The 20,090-nt window shown below is 41.3% G+C and overlaps 1 protein-coding gene across 2 annotated transcripts in view; it reads left to right on the top strand.

Annotated features, from left to right (window-relative positions):
- Window positions 1–19,807, top strand: part of LOC123732936 (zinc finger protein 2-like) — a 31,637-nt gene extending 11,830 nt beyond the window's left edge. The window contains exons 3-4 of one of the 2 annotated variants that reach the window (XM_045712272.1): window positions 4,106–4,292; window positions 18,237–19,807. In XM_045712272.1, coding sequence (XP_045568228.1) covers window positions 4,106–4,292; window positions 18,237–19,312 — 1,263 coding nt within the window. In that variant the 3' untranslated portion in view covers window positions 19,313–19,807. Of the gene's footprint in view, window positions 1–4,105; window positions 4,293–18,236 lie in introns of those variants that run through there. The other variant, XM_045712278.1, reaches the window with a different exon arrangement.
- Window positions 19,808–20,090: the final 283 nt, after the last annotated feature.

The following is a 20,090-nucleotide window of genomic DNA, read 5'->3' as shown; positions in this document are numbered from 1 at the left end:
CAGCTCGGTCCGGTCTAGTTGGTACAGCTCGGTCCGGTCTAGTTGGTCCAGCCCGGTCCGGTCTAGTTGGTTCAGCTCGGTCTGGTCTAGTTGGTTCAGTTCGGTCTGGTCTAGTTGGTCCAGCCCGGTCCGGTCTAGTTGGTCCAGCCCGGTCCGGTCTAGTTGGTTCAGCTCGGTCTGGTCTAGTTGGTTCAGCTCGGTCTGGTCTAGTTGGTCCAGCTCGGTCTGGTCTAGTTGGTTCAGCTCGGTCTGGTCTAGTTGGTACAGCTCGGTCTGGTCTGGTTGGTGCAGCTCGGTCTGGTCTAGTTGGTCCAGCTCGGTCTGGTCTAGTTGGTCCAGCTCGGTCTAGTTGGTTCAGCTCGGTCTGGTCTAGTTGGTTCAGCTCGGTCTGGTCTAGTTGGTTCAGCTCGGTCTAGTTGGTTCAGCTCGGTCTAGTTGGTCCAGCTCGGTCTGGTCTAGTTGGTCCAGCTCGGTCTAGTTGGTTCAGCTCGGTCTAGTTGGTCCAGCTCGGTCTGGTCTAGTTGGTCCAGCTCGGTCTAGTTGGTTCAGCTCGGTCTGGTCTAGTTGGTTCAGCTCGGTCTAGTTGGTACAGCTCGGTCTGGTCTAGTTGGTCCAGCTCGGTCTGGTCTAGTTGGTTCAGCTCGGTCCGGTCTAGTTGGTTCAGCTCGGTCTGGTCTAGTTGGTTCAGCTCGGTCTGGTCTAGTTGGTTCAGCTCGGTCTGGTCTAGTTGGTTCAGCTCGGTCTGGTCTAGTTGGTTCAGCTCGGTCTGGTCTAGTTGGTCCAGCTCGGTCTGGTCTAGTTGGTTCAGCTCGGTCTAGTTGGTTCAGCTCGGTCTGGTCTAGTTGGTTCAGCTCGGTCTGGTCTAGTTGGTTCAGCTCGGTCTAGTTGGTTCAGCTCGGTCTGGTCTAGTTGGTTCAGCTCGGTCTAGTTGGTTCAGCTCGGTCTGGTCTAGTTGTTCCAGCTCGGTCTGGTCTAGTTGGTTCAGCTCGGTCTAGTTGGTTCAGCTCGGTCTGGTCTAGTTGGTTCAGCTCGGTCTGGTCTAGTTGGTGCAGCTCGGTCTAGTTGGTTCAGCTCGGTCTGGTCTAGTTGGTTCAGCTCGGTCTGGTCTAGTTGGTCCAGCTCGGTCTGGTCTAGTTGGTTCAGCTCGGTCTGGTCTAGTTGGTTCAGCTCGGTCTAGTTGGTTCAGCTCGGTCTAGTTGGTTCAGCTCGGTCTGGTCTAGTTGGTGCAGCTCGGTCTGGTCTAGTTGGTTCAGCTCGGTCTGGTCTAGTTGGTACAGCTCGGTCTAGTTGGTTCAGCTCGGTCTGGTCTTGTTGGTCCAGCTCGGTCCGGTCTGGTTGGTTCAGCTCGGTCTAGTTGGTGCAGCTCGGTCTGGTCTAGTTGGTACAGCTCGGTCTGGTCTGGTTGGTACAGCTCGGTCTGGTCTGGTTGGTTCAGCTCGGTCTGGTCTAGTTGGTGCAGCTCGGTCTGGTCTAGTTGGTTCAGCTCGGTCTAGTTGGTTCAGCTCGGTCTGGTCTAGTTGGTTCAGCTCGGTCTAGTTGGTTCAGCTCGGTCTGGTCTAGTTGGTACAGCTCGGTCTGGTCTAGTTGGTTCAGCTCGGTCTGGTCTAGTTGGTACAGCTCGGTCTAGTTGGTTCAGCTCGGTCTGGTCTTGTTGGTCCAGCTCGGTCCGGTCTGGTTGGTACAGCTCGGTCTAGTTGGTTCAGCTCGGTCTAGTTGGTTCAGCTCGGTCTGGTCTAGTTGTTCCAGCTCGGTCTGGTCTAGTTGGTTCAGCTCGGTCTAGTTGGTTCAGCTCGGTCTGGTCTAGTTGGTTCAGCTCGGTCTGGTCTAGTTGGTGCAGCTCGGTCTAGTTGGTTCAGCTCGGTCTGGTCTAGTTGGTTCAGCTCGGTCTGGTCTAGTTGGTTCAGCTCGGTCTGGTCTAGTTGGTTCAGCTCGGTCTGGTCTAGTTGGTACAGCTCGGTCTGGTCTAGTTGGTACAGCTCGGTCTAGTTGGTTCAGCTCGGTCTAGTTGGTTCAGCTCGGTCTGGTCTAGTTGGTTCAGCTCGGTCTGGTCTAGTTGGTTCAGCTCGGTCTAGTTGGTTCAGCTCGGTCTAGTTGGTCCAGCTCGGTCTGGTCTAGTTGGTCCAGCTCGGTCTAGTTGGTTCAGCTCGGTCTGGTCTGGTTGGTCCAGCTCGGTCTGGTCTAGTTGGTTCAGCTCGGTCTAGTTGGTTCAGCTCGGTCTGGTCTAGTTGGTTCAGCTCGGTCTGGTCTAGTTGGTCCAGCTCGGTCTAGTTGGTTCAGCTCGGTCTGGTCTAGTTGGTACAGCTCGGTCTAGTTGGTTCAGCTCGGTCTAGTTGGTTCAGCTCGGTCTGGTCTAGTTGGTTCAGCTCGGTCTGGTCTAGTTGGTTCAGCTCGGTCTGGTCTAGTTGGTTCAGCTCGGTCTGGTCTAGTTGGTTCAGCTCGGTCTGGTCTAGTTGGTTCAGCTCGGTCTGGTCTAGTTGGTGCAGCTCGGTCTGGTCTAGTTGGTTCAGCTCGGTCTGGTCTAGTTGGTTCAGCTCGGTCTGGTCTAGTTGGTACAGCTCGGTCTAGTTGGTTCAGCTCGGTCTGGTCTTGTTGGTCCAGCTCGGTCCGGTCTGGTTGGTACAGCTCGGTCTAGTTGGTTCAGCTCGGTCTAGTTGGTTCAGCTCGGTCTGGTCTAGTTGGTCCAGCTCGGTCTGGTCTAGTTGTTCCAGCTCGGTCTGGTCTAGTTGTTCCAGCTCGGTCTGGTCTAGTTGGTCCAGCTCGGTCTGGTCTAGTTGGTACAGCTCGGTCTGGTCTAGTTGGTCCAGCCCGGTCCGGTCTAGTTGGTTCAGCTCGGTCTGGTCTAGTTGGTTCAGCTCGGTCTGGTCTAGTTGGTCCAGCCCGGTCCGGTCTAGTTGGTCCAGCCCGGTCCGGTCTAGTTGGTCCAGCCCGGTCTGGTCTAGTTGGTTCAGCTCGGTCTGGTCTAGTTGGTTCAGCTCGGTCTGGTCTGGTTGGTTCAGCTCGGTCTAGTTGGTCCAGCTCGGTCTGGTCTAGTTGGTTCTTCTCGGTCTGGTCTAGTTGGTCCAGCTCGGTCTAGTTGGTTCAGCTCGGTCTAGTTGGTTCAGCTCGGTCTAGTTGGTTCAGCTCGGTCTGGTCTAGTTGGTTCAGCTCGGTCTGGTCTAGTTGGTACAGCTCGGTCTAGTTGGTTCAGCTCGGTCTGGTCTAGTTGGTTCAGCTCGGTCTAGTTGATCCAGCTCGGTCTGGTCTGGTTGGTCCAGCTCGGTCCGGTCTAGTTGGTTCAGCTCGGTCCGGTCTAGTTGGTTCAGCTCGGTCTGGTCTAGTTGGTGCAGCTCGGTCTGGTCTAGTTGGTTCAGCTCGGTCTGGTCTAGTTGGTACAGCTCGGTCTGGTCTAGTTGGTCCAGCCCGGTCCGGTCTAGTTGGTCCAGCCCGGTCTGGTCTAGTTGGTTCAGCTCGGTCTGGTCTAGTTGGTACAGCTCGGTCTGGTCTAGTTGGTACAGCTCGGTCTGGTCTAGTTGGTTCAGCTCGGTCTAGTTGGTTCAGCTCGGTCTAGTTGGTTCAGCTCGGTCTAGTTGGTTCAGCTCGGTCTGGTCTAGTTGGTTCAGCTCGGTCTAGTTGGTTCAGCTCGGTCTAGTTGGTTCAGCTCGGTCTAGTTGGTTCAGCTCGGTCTGGTCTAGTTGGTTCAGCTCGGTCTGGTCTAGTTGGTCCAGCTCGGTCTGGTCTAGTTGGTACAGCTCGGTCTGGTCTAGTTGGTACAGCTCGGTCTGGTCTAGTTGGTTCAGCTCGGTCTGGTCTAGTTGGTTCAGCTCGGTCTGGTCTAGTTGGTCCAGCTCGGTCTGGTCTAGTTGGTTCAGCTCGGTCTGGTCTAGTTGGTTCAGCTCGGTCTAGTTGGTTCAACTCGGTCTGGTCTAGTTGGTTCAACTCGGTCTGGTCTAGTTGGTTCAGCTCGGTCTGGTCTAGTTGGTCCAGCAGTTCTTAAGAAGAACAGTGAGTGTCTGGTCTAGCATACAGCTTGGTCTATCTAGGCCGGGTTACTGTAAAGTTCTTAAGGACAGTGAATGATAGAATCCGTAGTGATATGTGTCTTTGTTTCCCTGTTTATGGTTACCAGGACAACACTAGCATGCCCCCCTCCACCCTCCCAGAGTCCCCGGGTCGTACCTTTTCTGGTATCACCTTACTGCTGGGTCTGAAGAGGGTGTCTGTGACGCTGGTGGACTGCAGGAAAACACTGAGGCTGAGTGGAACTACAAGAGGAGGAGGAGAAGAGGAGGAAGAGGGAGATTTGACACATCAAAGTAAGTTCTGTAATACGTATTATTTACACACTTTATTCTAATATTTATGAAATGCATTTTGTTTTATTTGGTAGCACTTATTTGTTTTTCCTTTGCTTCCAACCCCGTTTTCGATGCGTGGAACGGATGTGGCTGGGGCTAAGTCTACATAAGGGTGCTAATTTAAGCTCACAAAAGCTCTGACGAAGGCCGTGAAGGTCGATACGTAAAGCTCTCTCCCTCTATATAATAATACAGTCCCCTCTCTCCCTCTATATAATAATACAGTCCCCTCTCTCCCTCTATATAATAATACAGTCCCCTCTCTCCCTCTATATAATAATACAGTCCCCTCTCTCCCTCTATATAATAATAATACAGTCCCCTCTCTCCCTCTATATAATAATAATACAGTCCCCTCTCTCCCTCTATATAATAATAATACAGTCCCCTCTCTCCCTCTATATAATAATACAGTCCCCTCTCTCCCTCTATTTAATAATAATACAGTCCCCTCTCTCCCTCTATATAATAATAATACAGTCCCCTCTCTCCCTCTATATAATAATACAGTCCACTCTCTCCCTCTATATAATAATACAGTCCTCTCTCCCTCTATATAATAATACAGTCCCCTCTCTCCCTCTATATAATAATACAGTCCCCTCTCTCCCTCTATATAATAATACAGTCCCCTCTCTCCCTCTATATAATAATAATACAGTCCCCTCTCTCCCTGTATATAATAATACAGTCCCCTCTCTCCCTCTATATAATAATAATACAGTCCCCTCTCTCCCTCTATATAATAATAATACAGTCCCCTCTCTCCCTCCTATATAATAATAATAATACAGTCCCCTCTCTCCCTCTATATAATAATACAGTCCCCTCTCTCCCTCTATATAATAATAATACAGTCCCTCTCTCCCTCCTATATAATAATAATACAGTCCCCTCTCTCCCTCTATATAATAATAATACAGTCCCCTCTCTCCCTCTATATAATAATAATACAGTCCCCTCTCTCCTCTATATAATAATAATACAGTCCCCTCTCTCCCTCTATATTATAATAATACAGTCCCCTCTCTCCCTCTATATAATAATACAGTCCCCTCTCTCCCTCTATATAATAATAATACAGTCCCCTCTCTCCTCTATATAATAATACAGTCCCTCTCTCCCTCTATATAATAATAATACAGTCCCCTCTCTCCCTCTATATAATAATAATACAGTCCCCTCTCTCCCTCTATATAATAATAATACAGTCCCCTCTCTCCCTCCTATATAATAATAATAATACAGTCCCCTCTCTCCCTCTATATAATAATACAGTCCCCTCTCTCCCTCTATATAATAATAATACAGTCCCCTCTCTCCCTCCTATATAATAATAATACAGTCCCCTCTCTCCCTCTATATAATAATAATACAGTCCCCTCTCTCCCTCTATATAATAATAATACAGTCCCCTCTCTCCCTCTATATAATAATAATACAGTCCCCTCTCTCCCTCTATATAATAATAATACAGTCCCCTCTCTCCCTCTATATAATAATACAGTCCCCTCTCTCCCTCTATATAATAATAATACAGTCCCCTCTCTCCTCTATATAATAATAATACAGTCCCCTCTCTCCCTCTATATAATAATAATACAGTCCCTCTCTCCCTCTATATAATAATACAGTCCTCTCTCTCCCTCTATATAATAATACAGTCCCCTCTCTCCCTCTATATAATAATACAGTCCCCTCTCTCCCTCTATATAATAATAATACAGTCCCCTCTCTCCCTCTATATAATAATACAGTCCCCTCTCTCCCTCTATATAATAATAATACAGTCCCCTCTCTCCCTCTATATAATAATAATACAGTCCCCCTCTCCCTCTATATAATAATAATACAGTCCCCTCTCTCCCTCTATATAATAATAATACAGTCCCCTCTCTCCCTCTATATAATAATAATACAGTCCCCTCTCTCCCTATATAATAATAATACAGTCCCCTCTCTCCCTCTATATAATAATAATACAGTCCCCTCTCTCCCTCTATATAATAATACAGTCCCCTCTCTCCCTCTATATAATAATACAGTCCCCTCTCTCCCTCTATATAATAATAATACAGTCCCCTCTCTCCCTCTATATAATAATAATACAGTCCTCTCTCTCCCTCTATATAATAATAATACAGTCCCCTCTCTCCCTCTATATAATAATAATACAGTCCCCTCTCTCCCTCTATATAATAATACAGTCCCCTCTCTCCCTCTATATAATAATAATACAGTCCCCTCTCTCCCTCTATATAATAATAATACAGTCCCCTCTCTCCCTCTATATAATAATAATACAGTCCTCTCTCTCCCTCTATATAATAATAATACAGTCCCCTCTCTCCTCTATATAATAATAATACAGTCCCTCTCTCCCTCTATATAATAATAATACAGTCCCCTCTCTCCCTCTATATAATAATACAGTCCCCTCTCTCCCTCTATAATAATAATACAGTCCCCTCTCTCCCTCTATAATAATAATACAGTCCCCTCTCTCCCTCTATATAATAATAATACAGTCCCCTCTCTCCCTCTATATAATAATACAGTCCCTCTCTCCCTCTATAATAATAATACAGTCCCCTCTCTCCCTCTATATAATAATACAGTCCCCTCTCTCCCTCTATATAATAATAATACAGTCCCCTCTCTCCCTCTATATAATAATAATACAGTCCCCTCTCTCCCTCTATATAATAATAATACAGTCCCCTCTCTCCCTCTATATAATAATAATACAGTCCCCTCTCTCCCTCTATATAATAATAATACAGTCCCCTCTCTCCCTCTATATAATAATAATACAGTCCCCTCTCTCCCTCTATATAATAATAATACAGTCCCCTCTCTCCCTCTATATAATAATAATACAGTCCCTCTCTCCCTCTATATAATAATAATACAGTCCCCTCTCTCCCTCTATATAATAATAATACAGTCCCCTCTCTCCCTCTATATAATAATAATACAGTCCCCTCTCTCCCTCTATATAATAATAATACAGTCCCCTCTCCCTCTATATAATAATAATACAGTCCCCTCTCTCCCTCTATATAATAATAATACAGTCCCCTCTCTCCCTCTATTATAATAATACAGTCCCCTCTCTCCCTCTATATAATAATACAGTCCCCTCTCTCCCTCTATATAATAATAATACAGTCCCCTCTCTCCTCTATATAATAATACAGTCCCCTCTCTCCCTCTATATAATAATACAGTCCCCTCTCTCCCTCTATATAATAATAATACAGTCCCCTCTCTCCCTCTATATAATAATAATACAGTCCCCTCTCTCCCTCTATATAATAATAATACAGTCCCCTCTCTCCCTCTATATAATAATAATACAGTCCCTCTCTCCCTCTATATAATAATAATACAGTCCCCTCTCTCCCTCTATATAATAATACAGTCCCCTCTCTCCTCTATATAATAATAATACAGTCCCCTCTCTCCCTCTATATAATAATAATACAGTCCCCTCTCTCCCTCTATATAATAATACAGTCCCCTCTCTCCCTCTATATAATAATAATACAGTCCCCTCTCTCCCTCTATATAATAATAATACAGTCCCCTCTCTCCCTCTATATAATAATACAGTCCCTCTCTCCCTCTATAATAATAATACAGTCCCCTCTCTCCCTCTATATAATAATACAGTCCCTCTCTCCTCTATATAATAATAATACAGTCCCTCTCTCCTCTATATAATAATAATACAGTCCCCTCTCTCCCTCTATATAATAATAATACAGTCCCCTCTCTCCCTCTATATAATAATAATACAGTCCCCTCTCTCCCTCTATATAATAATAATACAGTCCCCTCTCTCCCTCTATATAATAATACAGTCCCTCTCTCCCTCTATATAATAATACAGTCCCCTCTCTCCCTCTATATAATAATACAGTCCCTCTCTCCCTCTATATAATAATAATACAGTCCCTCTCTCCCTCTATATAATAATAATACAGTCCCCTCTCTCCCTCTATAATAATAATACAGTCCCCTCTCTCCCTCTATATAATAATAATACAGTCCCCTCTCTCCCTCTATATAATAATAATACAGTCCCCTCTCTCCCTCTATATAATAATAATACAGTCCCCTCTCTCCCTCTATATAATAATACAGTCCCCTCTCTCCCTCTATAATAATAATACAGTCCCCTCTCTCCCTCTATATAATAATAATACAGTCCCCTCTCTCCTCTATATAATAATAATACAGTCCCCTCTCTCCCTCTATATAATAATACAGTCCCCTCTCTCCCTCTATATAATAATACAGTCCCCTCTCTCCCTCTATATAATAATACAGTCCCCTCTCTCCCTCTATTATAATAATACAGTCCCCTCTCTCCCTCTATATAATAATACAGTCCCCTCTCTCCCTCTATATAATAATACAGTCCCTCTCTCCCTCTATATAATAATAATACAGTCCCCTCTCTCCCTCTATATAATAATAATACAGTCCCCTCTCTCCCTCTATATAATAATAATACAGTCCCCTCTCTCCCTCTATATAATAATAATACAGTCCCCTCTCTCCCTCTATATAATAATACAGTCCCCTCTCTCCCTCTATATAATAATAATACAGTCCCCTCTCTCCTCTATATAATAATACAGTCCCCTCTCTCCTCTATATAATAATAATACAGTCCCCTCTCTCCCTCTATATAATAATAATACAGTCCCTCTCTCCCTCTATATAATAATAATACAGTCCCTCTCTCCCTCTATATAATAATAATACAGTCCCCCTCTCCCTCTATAATAATAATACAGTCCCCTCTCTCCCTCTATATAATAATAATACAGTCCCCTCTCTCCCTCTATATAATAATAATACAGTCCCCTCTCTCCCTCTATATAATAATAATACAGTCCCCTCTCTCCCTCTATATAATAATAATACAGTCCCCTCTCTCCCTCTATATAATAATAATACAGTCCCCTCTCTCCCTCTATATAATAATAATACAGTCCCCTCTCTCCCTCTATATAATAATACAGTCCCCTCTCTCCCTCTATATAATAATACAGTCCCCTCTCTCCCTCTATATAATAATACAGTCCCCTCTCTCCCTCTATAAATAATAATACAGTCCCCTCTCTCCCTCTATATAATAATACAGTCCCCTCTCTCCCTCTATATAATAATAATACAGTCCCCTCTCTCCCTCTATATAATAATAATACAGTCCCTCTCTCCCTCTATATAATAATAATACAGTCCCCTCTCTCCCTCTATATAATAATAATACAGTCCCCTCTCTCCCTCTATAATAATAATACAGTCCCCTCTCTCCCTCTATATAATAATAATACAGTCCCCTCTCTCCTCTATATAATAATAATACAGTCCCCTCTCTCCCTCTATATAATAATAATACAGTCCCCCTCTCCCTCTATATAATAATAATACAGTCCCCTCTCTCCCTCTATATAATAATAATACAGTCCCCTCTCTCCCTCTATATAATAATAATACAGTCCCTCTCTCCCTCTATATAATAATAATACAGTCCCCTCTCTCCCTCTATATAATAATACAGTCCCTCTCTCCCTCTATATAATAATAATACAGTCCCCTCTCTCCCTCTATATAATAATAATACAGTCCCCTCTCTCCCTCTATATAATAATAATACAGTCCCCTCTCTCCCTCTATATAATAATACAGTCCCCTCTCTCCCTCTATATAATAATACAGTCCCCTCTCTCCCTCATATAATAATAATACAGTCCCCTCTCTCCCTCTATATAATAATAATACAGTCCCCTCTCTCCCTCTATATAATAATAATACAGTCCCCTCTCTCCCTCTATATAATAATAATACAGTCCCTCTCTCCCTCTATATAATAATACAGTCCCCTCTCTCCCTCTATATAATAATAATACAGTCCCCTCTCTCCCTCATATAATAATAATACAGTCCCCTCTCTCCCTCTATATAATAATACAGTCCCCTCTCTCCCTCTATATAATAATAATACAGTCCCCTCTCTCCTCTATATAATAATAATACAGTCCCTCTCTCCCTCTATATAATAATAATACAGTCCCCTCTCTCCCTCTATATAATAATACAGTCCCCTCTCTCCCTCTATATAATAATACAGTCCCTCTCTCCCTCTATATAATAATACAGTCCCCTCTCTCCCTCTATATAATAATACAGTCCCCTCTCTCCCTCTATATAATAATAATACAGTCCCCTCTCTCCCTCTATATAATAATAATACAGTCCCCTCTCTCCCTCTATATAATAATAATACAGTCCCCTCTCTCCCTCTATATAATAATACAGTCCCCTCTCTCCCTCTATATAATAATACAGTCCTCTCTCTCCCTCTATATAATAATACAGTCCCCTCTCTCCCTCTATATAATAATAATACAGTCCCCTCTCTCCCTCTATATAATAATAATACAGTCCCCTCTCTCCCTCTATATAATAATACAGTCCCCTCTCTCCCTCTATATAATAATAATACAGTCCCCTCTCTCCCTCTATATAATAATAATACAGTCCCCTCTCTCCCTCTATATAATAATACAGTCCCTCTCTCCCTCTATATAATAATACAGTCCCCTCTCTCCCTCTATATAATAATACAGTCCCCTCTCTCCCTCTATATAATAATACAGTCCCCTCTCTCCCTCTATATAATAATAATACAGTCCCCTCTCTCCCTCTTATAATAATAATACAGTCCCTCTCTCCCTCTATATAATAATAATACAGTCCCCTCTCTCCTCTATATAATAATAATACAGTCCCCTCTCTCCCTCTATATAATAATACAGTCCCCTCTCTCCCTCTATATAATAATAATACAGTCCCCTCTCTCCCTCTATATAATAATAATACAGTCCCCTCTCTCCCTCTATATAATAATACAGTCCCCTCTCTCCTCTATATAATAATAATACAGTCCCCTCTCTCCCTCATATAATAATAATACAGTCCCCTCTCTCCCTCTATATAATAATAATACAGTCCCCTCTCTCCCTCTATATAATAATAATACAGTCCCCTCTCTCCCTCTATATAATAATAATACAGTCCCCTCTCTCCCTCTATATAATAATACAGTCCCCTCTCTCCCTCTATATAATAATAATACAGTCCCCTCTCTCCCTCTATATAATAATAATACAGTCCCCTCTCTCCCTCTATATAATAATAATACAGTCCCCTCTCTCCCTCTATATAATAATAATACAGTCCCCTCTCTCCCTCTATATAATAATACAGTCCCCTCTCTCCCTCTATATAATAATACAGTCCCCTCTCCCCCTCTATATAATAATACAGTCCCCTCTCTCCTCTATATAATAATAATACAGTCCCCTCTCTCCCTCTATAATAATAATACAGTCCCCTCTCTCCTCTATATAATAATAATACAGTCCCCTCTCTCCCTCTATATAATAATACAGTCCCCTCTCTCCTCTATATAATAATAATACAGTCCCCTCTCTCCCTCTATATAATAATAATACAGTCCCCTCTCTCCCTCTATATAATAATACAGTCCTCTCTCTCCCTCTATATAATAATACAGTCCTCTCTCTCCCTCTATATAATAATAATACAGTCCCCTCTCTCCTCTATATAATAATAATACAGTCCCTCTCTCCCTCTATATAATAATACAGTCCCCTCTCTCCCTCTATATAATAATAATACAGTCCCCTCTCTCCCTCTATATAATAATAATACAGTCCCCTCTCTCCCTCTATATAATAATAATACAGTCCCCTCTCTCCCTCTATAATAATAATACAGTCCCCTCTCTCCCTCTATATAATAATACAGTCCCCTCTCTCCCTCTATATAATAATAATACAGTCCCCTCTCTCCCTCTATATAATAATACAGTCCCCTCTCTCCCTCTATATAATAATACAGTCCCTCTCTCCCTCTATATAATAATACAGTCCCCTCTCTCCCTCTATATAATAATACAGTCCCCTCTCTCCCTCTATATAATAATACAGTCCCCTCTCTCCCTCTATATAATAATAATACAGTCCCCTCTCTCCCTCTATATAATAATAATACAGTCCCCTCTCTCCCTCTATATAATAATAATACAGTCCCATCTCTCCCTCTATATAATAATAATACAGTCCCCTCTCTCCCTCTTATAATAATAATACAGTCCCCCTCTCTCCCTCTATATAATAATACAGTCCCCTCTCTCCCTCTATATAATAATAATACAGTCCCCTCTCTCCCTCTATATAATAATAATACAGTCCCCTCTCTCCTCTATATAATAATACAGTCCCCTCTCTCCCTCTATATAATAATACAGTCCCCTCTCTCCCTCTATTAATAATAATACAGTCCCTCTCTCCCTCTATATAATAATAATACAGTCCCCTCTCTCCCTCTATATAATAATAATACAGTCCCCTCTCTCCCTCTATATAATAATAATACAGTCCCCTCTCTCCCTCTATATAATAATACAGTCCCCTCTCTCCCTCTATATAATAATACAGTCCCCTCTCTCCCTCTATATAATAATAATACAGTCCCCTCTCTCCCTCTATATAATAATACAGTCCCTCTCTCTCCTCTATATAATAATACAGTCCCCTCTCTCCCTCTATATAATAATACAGTCCCCTCTCTCCCTCTATATAATAATAATACAGTCCCCTCTCTCCCTCTATATAATAATAATACAGTCCCCTCTCTCCCTCTATATAATAATAATACAGTCCCCTCTCTCCCTCTATATAATAATAATACAGTCCCCTCTCTCCCTCTATATAATAATAATAAGTCCCCTCTCTCCCTCTATATAATAATACAGTCCCCTCTCTCCCTCTATATAATAATACAGTCCCCTCTCTCCCTCTATATAATAATACAGTCCCCTCTCTCCCTCTATATAATAATACAGTCCCCTCTCTCCTCTATATAATAATACAGTCCCCTCTCTCCCTTTATATAATAATACAGTCCCCTCTCTCCCTCTATATAATAATAATACAGTCCCCTCTCTCCCTCTATATAATAATAATACAGTCCCCTCTCTCCCTCTATATAATAATAATACAGTCCCCTCTCTCCCTCTATATAATAATAATACAGTCCCCTCTCTCCCTCTATATAATAATAATACAGTCCCCTCTCTCCTCTATATAATAATACAGTCCCCTCTCTCCCTCTATATAATAATACAGTCCCTCTCTCCCTCTATATAATAATACAGTCCCCTCTCTCCCTCTATATAATAATACAGTCCCCTCTCTCCCTTTATATAATAATACAGTCCCCTCTCTCCCTCTATATAATAATAATACAGTCCCCTCTCTCCCTCTATATAATAATAATACAGTCCCCTCTCTCCCTCTATATAATAATAATACAGTCCCCTCTCTCCTCTATATAATAATAATACAGTCCCCTCTCTCCCTCTATATAATAATAATACAGTCCCCTCTCTCCCTCTATATAATAATACAGTCCCCTCTCTCCCTCTATATAATAATAATACAGTCCCCTCTCTCCCTCTATATAATAATAATACAGTCCCCTCTCTCCCTCTATATAATAATACAGTCCCCTCTCTCCCTCTATATAATAATAATAGTCCCCTTTCTCCCTCTATATAATAATAATACAGTCCCCTCTCTCCCTCTATATAATAATACAGTCCCTCTCTCCCTCTATATAATAATACAGTCCCCTCTCTCCCTCTATATAATAATACAGTCCCCTCTCTCCCTCTATATAATAATACAGTCCCTCTCTCCCTCTATATAATAATAATACAGTCCCCTCTCTCCCTCATATAATAATAATACAGTCCCATCTCTCCCTCTATATAATAATAATACAGTCCCCTCTCTCCTCTATATAATAATAATACAGTCCCCTCTCTCCCTCTATATAATAATACAGTCCTCTCTCTCCCTCTATATAATAATACAGTCCTCTCTCTCCCTCTATATAATAATAATACAGTCCCCCTCTCCCTCTATATAATAATAATACAGTCCCCTCTCTCCCTCTATATAATAATAATACAGTCCCCTCTCTCCCTCTATATAATAATAATACAGTCCCCTCTCTCCCTCTATATAATAATAATACAGTCCCCTCTCTCCTCTATATAATAATAATACAGTCCCCTCTCTCCCTCTATATAATAATAATACAGTCCCCTCTCTCCTCTATATAATAATAATAAGTCCCTCTCTCCCTCTATATAATAATAATACAGTCCCCTCTCTCCCTCTATATAATAATACAGTCCCCTCTCTCCCTCTATATAATAATACAGTCCTCTCTCCCTCTATATAATAATACAGTCCCCTCTCTCCCTCTATATAATAATACAGTCCCCTCTCTCCCTCTATATAATAATACAGTCCCTCTCTCCCTCTATATAATAATAATACAGTCCCCTCTCTCCCTCTATATAATAATAATACAGTCCCCTCTCTCCCTCTATATAATAATAATACAGTCCCATCTCTCCCTCTATATAATAATAATACAGTCCCCCTCTCCCTCTATATAATAATAATACAGTCCCCTCTCTCCCTCTATATAATAATACAGTCCCTCTCTCCCTCTATATAATAAGAATACAGTCCCCTCTCTCCCTCTATATAATAATACAGTCCCCTCTCTCCCTCTATATAATAATACAGTCCCCTCTCTCCCTCTATATAATAATAATACAGTCCCCTCTCTCCCTCTATATAATAATAATACAGTCCCCTCTCTCCCTCTATATAATAATAATACAGTCCCCTCTCTCCCTCTATATAATAATACAGTCCTCTCTCTCCCTCTATATAATAATACAGTCCCTCTCTCCCTCTATAATAATAATACAGTCCCCTCTCTCCCTCTATATAATAATAATACAGTCCCCTCTCTCCCTCTATATAATAATAATACAGTCCCTCTCTCCCTCTATATAATAATAATACAGTCCCCTCTCTCCCTCTATATAATAATAATACAGTCCCCCTCTCTCCTCTATATAATAATACAGTCCCTCTCTCCCTCTATAATAATACAGTCCCCTCTCTCCCTCTATAAATAATAATACAGTCCCCTCTCTCCCTCTATATAATAATAATACAGTCCCCTCTCTCCCTCTATATAATAATAATACAGTCCCCTCTCTCCTCTATATAATAATAATACAGTCCCCTCTCTCCCTCTATATAATAATAATACAGTCCCCTCTCTCCCTCTATATAATAATAACAGTCCCCTCTCTCCCTCTATATAATAATACAGTCCCCTCTCTCCCTCTATATAATAATACAGTCCCCTCTCTCCCTCTATATAATAATACAGTCCCTCTCTCCCTCTATATAATAATACAGTCCCCTCTCTCCCTCTATATAATAATACAGTCCCCTCTCTCCCTTTATATAATAATACAGTCCCCTCTCTCCCTCTATATAATAATAATACAGTCCCCTCTCTCCTCTATATAATAATAATACAGTCCCCTCTCTCCCTCTATATAATAATAATACAGTCCCTCTCTCCCTCTATATAATAATAATACAGTCCCCCTCTCCCTCTATATAATAATACAGTCCCCTCTCTCCCTCTATATAATAATACAGTCCTCTCTCCCTCTATATAATAATACAGTCCCCTCTCTCCCTCTATATAATAATACAGTCCCCTCTCTCCCTTTATATAATAATACAGTCCCCTCTCTCCCTCTATATAATAATACAGTCCCTCTCTCTCCCTCTATATAATAATAATACAGTCCCCTCTCTCCCTCTATATAATAATAATACAGTCCCCTCTCTCCCTCTATATAATAATAATACAGTCCCCCTCTCCCTCTATATAATAATAATACAGTCCCCCTCTCCCTCTATATAATAATACAGTCCCCTCTCTCCCTCTATATAATAATAATACAGTCCCCTCTCTCCCTCTATATAATAATAATACAGTCCCCTCTCTCCCTCTATATAATAATAATAGTCCCCTTTCTCCCTCTATATAATAATAATACAGTCCCCTCTCTCCCTCTATATAATAATACAGTCCTCTCTCCCTCTATATAATAATACAGTCCCCTCTCTCCCTCTATATAATAATACAGTCCCCTCTCTCCCTCTATATAATAATACAGTCCCATCTCTCCCTCTATATAATAATAATACAGTCCCCTCTCTCCCTCTATATAATAATAATACAGTCCCATCTCTCCCTCTATATAATAATAATACAGTCCCCTCTCTCCCTCTATATAATAATAATACAGTCCCCTCTCTCCCTCTATATAATAATACAGTCCTCTCTCTCCCTCTATATAATAATACAGTCCTCTCTCTCCCTCTATATAATAATAATACAGTCCCCCTCTCCCTCTATATAATAATAATACAGTCCCCTCTCTCCCTCTATATAATAATAATACAGTCCCCTCTCTCCCTCTATATAATAATAATACAGTCCCCTCTCTCCCTCTATATAATAATAATACAGTCCCCTCTCTCCCTCTATATAATAATAATACAGTCCCCTCTCTCCCTCTATATAATAATAATACAGTCCCCTCTCTCCCTCTATATAATAATAATACAGTCCCCTCTCTCCCTCTATATAATAATAATACAGTCCCCTCTCTCCCTCTATATAATAATAATAGTCCCCTCTCTCCCTCTATATAATAATAATACAGTCCCCTCTCTCCCTCTATATAATAATAATACAGTCCCCTCTCTCCCTCTATATAATAATACAGTCCTCTCTCCCTCTATATAATAATACAGTCCCCTCTCTCCCTCTATATAATAATACAGTCCCCTCTCTCCCTTTATATAATAATACAGTCCCCTCTCTCCCTCTATATAATAATAATACAGTCCCCTCTCTCCCTCTATATAATAATAATACAGTCCCCTCTCTCCCTCTATATAATAATAATACAGTCCCATCTCTCCCTCTATATAATAATAATACAGTCCCCCTCTCCCTCTATATAATAATAATACAGTCCCCCTCTCCCTCTATATAATAATACAGTCCCCTCTCTCCCTCTATATAATAATAATACAGTCCCCTCTCTCCCTCTATATAATAATAATACAGTCCCCTCTCTCCCTCTATATAATAATACAGTCCCCTCTCTCCCTCTATATAATAATAATAGTCCCCTTTCTCCCTCTATATAATAATAATACAGTCCCCTCTCTCCCTCTATATAATAATACAGTCCTCTCTCCCTCTATATAATAATACAGTCCCCTCTCTCCCTCTATATAATAATACAGTCCCCTCTCTCCCTCTATATAATAATACAGTCCCCTCTCTCCCTCTATATAATAATAATACAGTCCCCTCTCTCCCTCTATATAATAATAATACAGTCCCATCTCTCCCTCTATATAATAATAATACAGTCCCCCTCTCCCTCTATATAATAATAATACAGTCCCCCTCTCCCTCTATATAATAATAATACAGTCCCCCTCTCCCTCTATAATAATAATACAGTCCCCTCTCTCCCTCTATATAATAATAATACAGTCCCCTCTCTCCTCTATATAATAATAATACAGTCCCCTCTCTCCCTCTATATAATAATAATACATTTATTTATATATATATATATATATATATATATATATATATATATATATATATATATATATATATATATAATAATACATACTTACTTTATTGTAAGAATAAAATCATCGACATTAGTAATGTGTGAAAAATGAAGACAAACAAAAATGACTGTTGATCACTTCACCGTCTTATTAATGTTAGAAGACATTTTTGTTAAAAGCGTTTTAAACATTCATGACAATGACAAATTACAGCGACTGTCTGTCTTTGTCGTTCACACAGGAGAGAGACGTGACTATCTTGGATCCTCCGGGGAGCCTCAACAACCTCATGATGCTGACGAGGCAGAGAAGAGTCTCTCCAGATCAGAACACCTCAATAAACACCTGCAGAGATCCACAAGGAAGAGACCTCACTGCTGCTCTGACTGTGGGAAACTTTGCAAATCTTTATCGGAACTTAAAATACACCAGCGAGTAAACACAGGAAATAAACTTCACCTCTTTTCTGACTGTGGGAAGAGTTTTAAAACATCACAGTCATTACAATATCACCAAGGAATTCACACTGGAGAGAGAACCTATGGCTGTGATGTATGTGGAATGACCTTTACCACCTCGAGTGAACTGATTTTACACCAGAGAACACACAACCACACGCATTCCAGAGAGCCATACCACTGCTCCGACCGTGGCAAGAGATTTGTTTCATCGAGCAGTCTAAAACAACACCAGAGAAAATGCTCAGGAGAGAAGCCTTATAACTGTGACGTGTGTGGGAATTATTGTGTTACGTCAGCATCTCTGACTCTACACCGGCGTACCCACACCGGAGAAAGACCTTTCCTCTGCGCTGACTGTGGCAAAAGTTTTGTTAGGTCAGAACATTTAAAATCACACCAGAGAACGCACACGCGAGCCAAGCCGTATGTCTGTGATCAGTGTGGGAAGAAATTCACTCAAATCGGTACTCTGGCTTCCCACCAGAGAACTCACACTGGAGAGAAACCTTATAGCTGTGATCAATGTGGGAAGAAATTCACTCAGTCAGGAAGCCTGACTATACACAAGCTAACGCACACTCGAGAGAGGCCTCACCACTGCTCCGACTGTGGGAAGAGTTTCACTTTTATTGGGACTTTAATACGCCACAAGCGAATCCACACAGGAGAGAAACCTTATGTCTGTGCTGTATGTGGGAAAGGTTTTACTACATCAGGCAACTTGATATCACACCAGAGAACACACACAGGAGAGAAACCTTATGGCTGTGACCAATGTGAAAAAAGATACTCTGATTCAAGATACCTGATTAAACATCAGAAAATACATGCAGGAGATCCACAGAGTGTAGAATGATCTCCAACACCAGACCTGGGTAGTAGAACACAGAGTGTGGAATGATCTCCAACACCAGACCTGGGTAGTAGAACACAGAGTGTGGAATGATCTCCAACACCAGACCTGGGTAGTAGAACACAGAGTGTAGAATGTTCTCCAACACCAGACCTGGGTAGTAGAACACAGAGTGTAGAATGTTCTCCAACACCAGACCTGGGTAGCAGAACACAGAGTGTAGAATGATCTCTTTGTGATAACTGTTGATGTTGCTGGATGGATGGTTCAACTTGTTTCCCCATTAAGCTCTAATGTCACATGATCAGATGTATAATTTGTATGTTTAAAATGAGCATCCAGACAATACATATCATGTGTTTGAGATCCTAGAAGCTGTAACATTTAGATTGGCAACTATAACATTTAGGACAATGGTTGTCATTATCAACTCCATTATAATAAATCTACTGGTGGATGGGGATGGTTGTCACTATCAACTCCATTATAATAAATCTACTGGATCAACTCCATTATACATCTACTGGTGGATGGGGATGGTTGTCACTACCAACTCCATTATAATAAATCTACTGGTGGATGGGGATGGTTGTCACTATCAACTCCATTATAATACATCTACTAGTGGATGGGGATGGTTGTCACTATCAACTCCATTATAATAAATCTACTGGTGGATGGTTGTCACTATCAACTCCATTATAATAAATCTACTGGTGGATGGGGGATGGTTGTCACTATAAACCCCATTATAATAAATCTACTGGTGGATGGGGATGGT

This window comes from Salmo salar, chromosome ssa02 (genome assembly GCF_905237065.1).
Source record: "Salmo salar chromosome ssa02, Ssal_v3.1, whole genome shotgun sequence".
NCBI lineage: Eukaryota > Metazoa > Chordata > Actinopteri > Salmoniformes > Salmonidae > Salmo > Salmo salar.
This window is presented reverse-complemented; position numbering and strand designations above follow the sequence as displayed.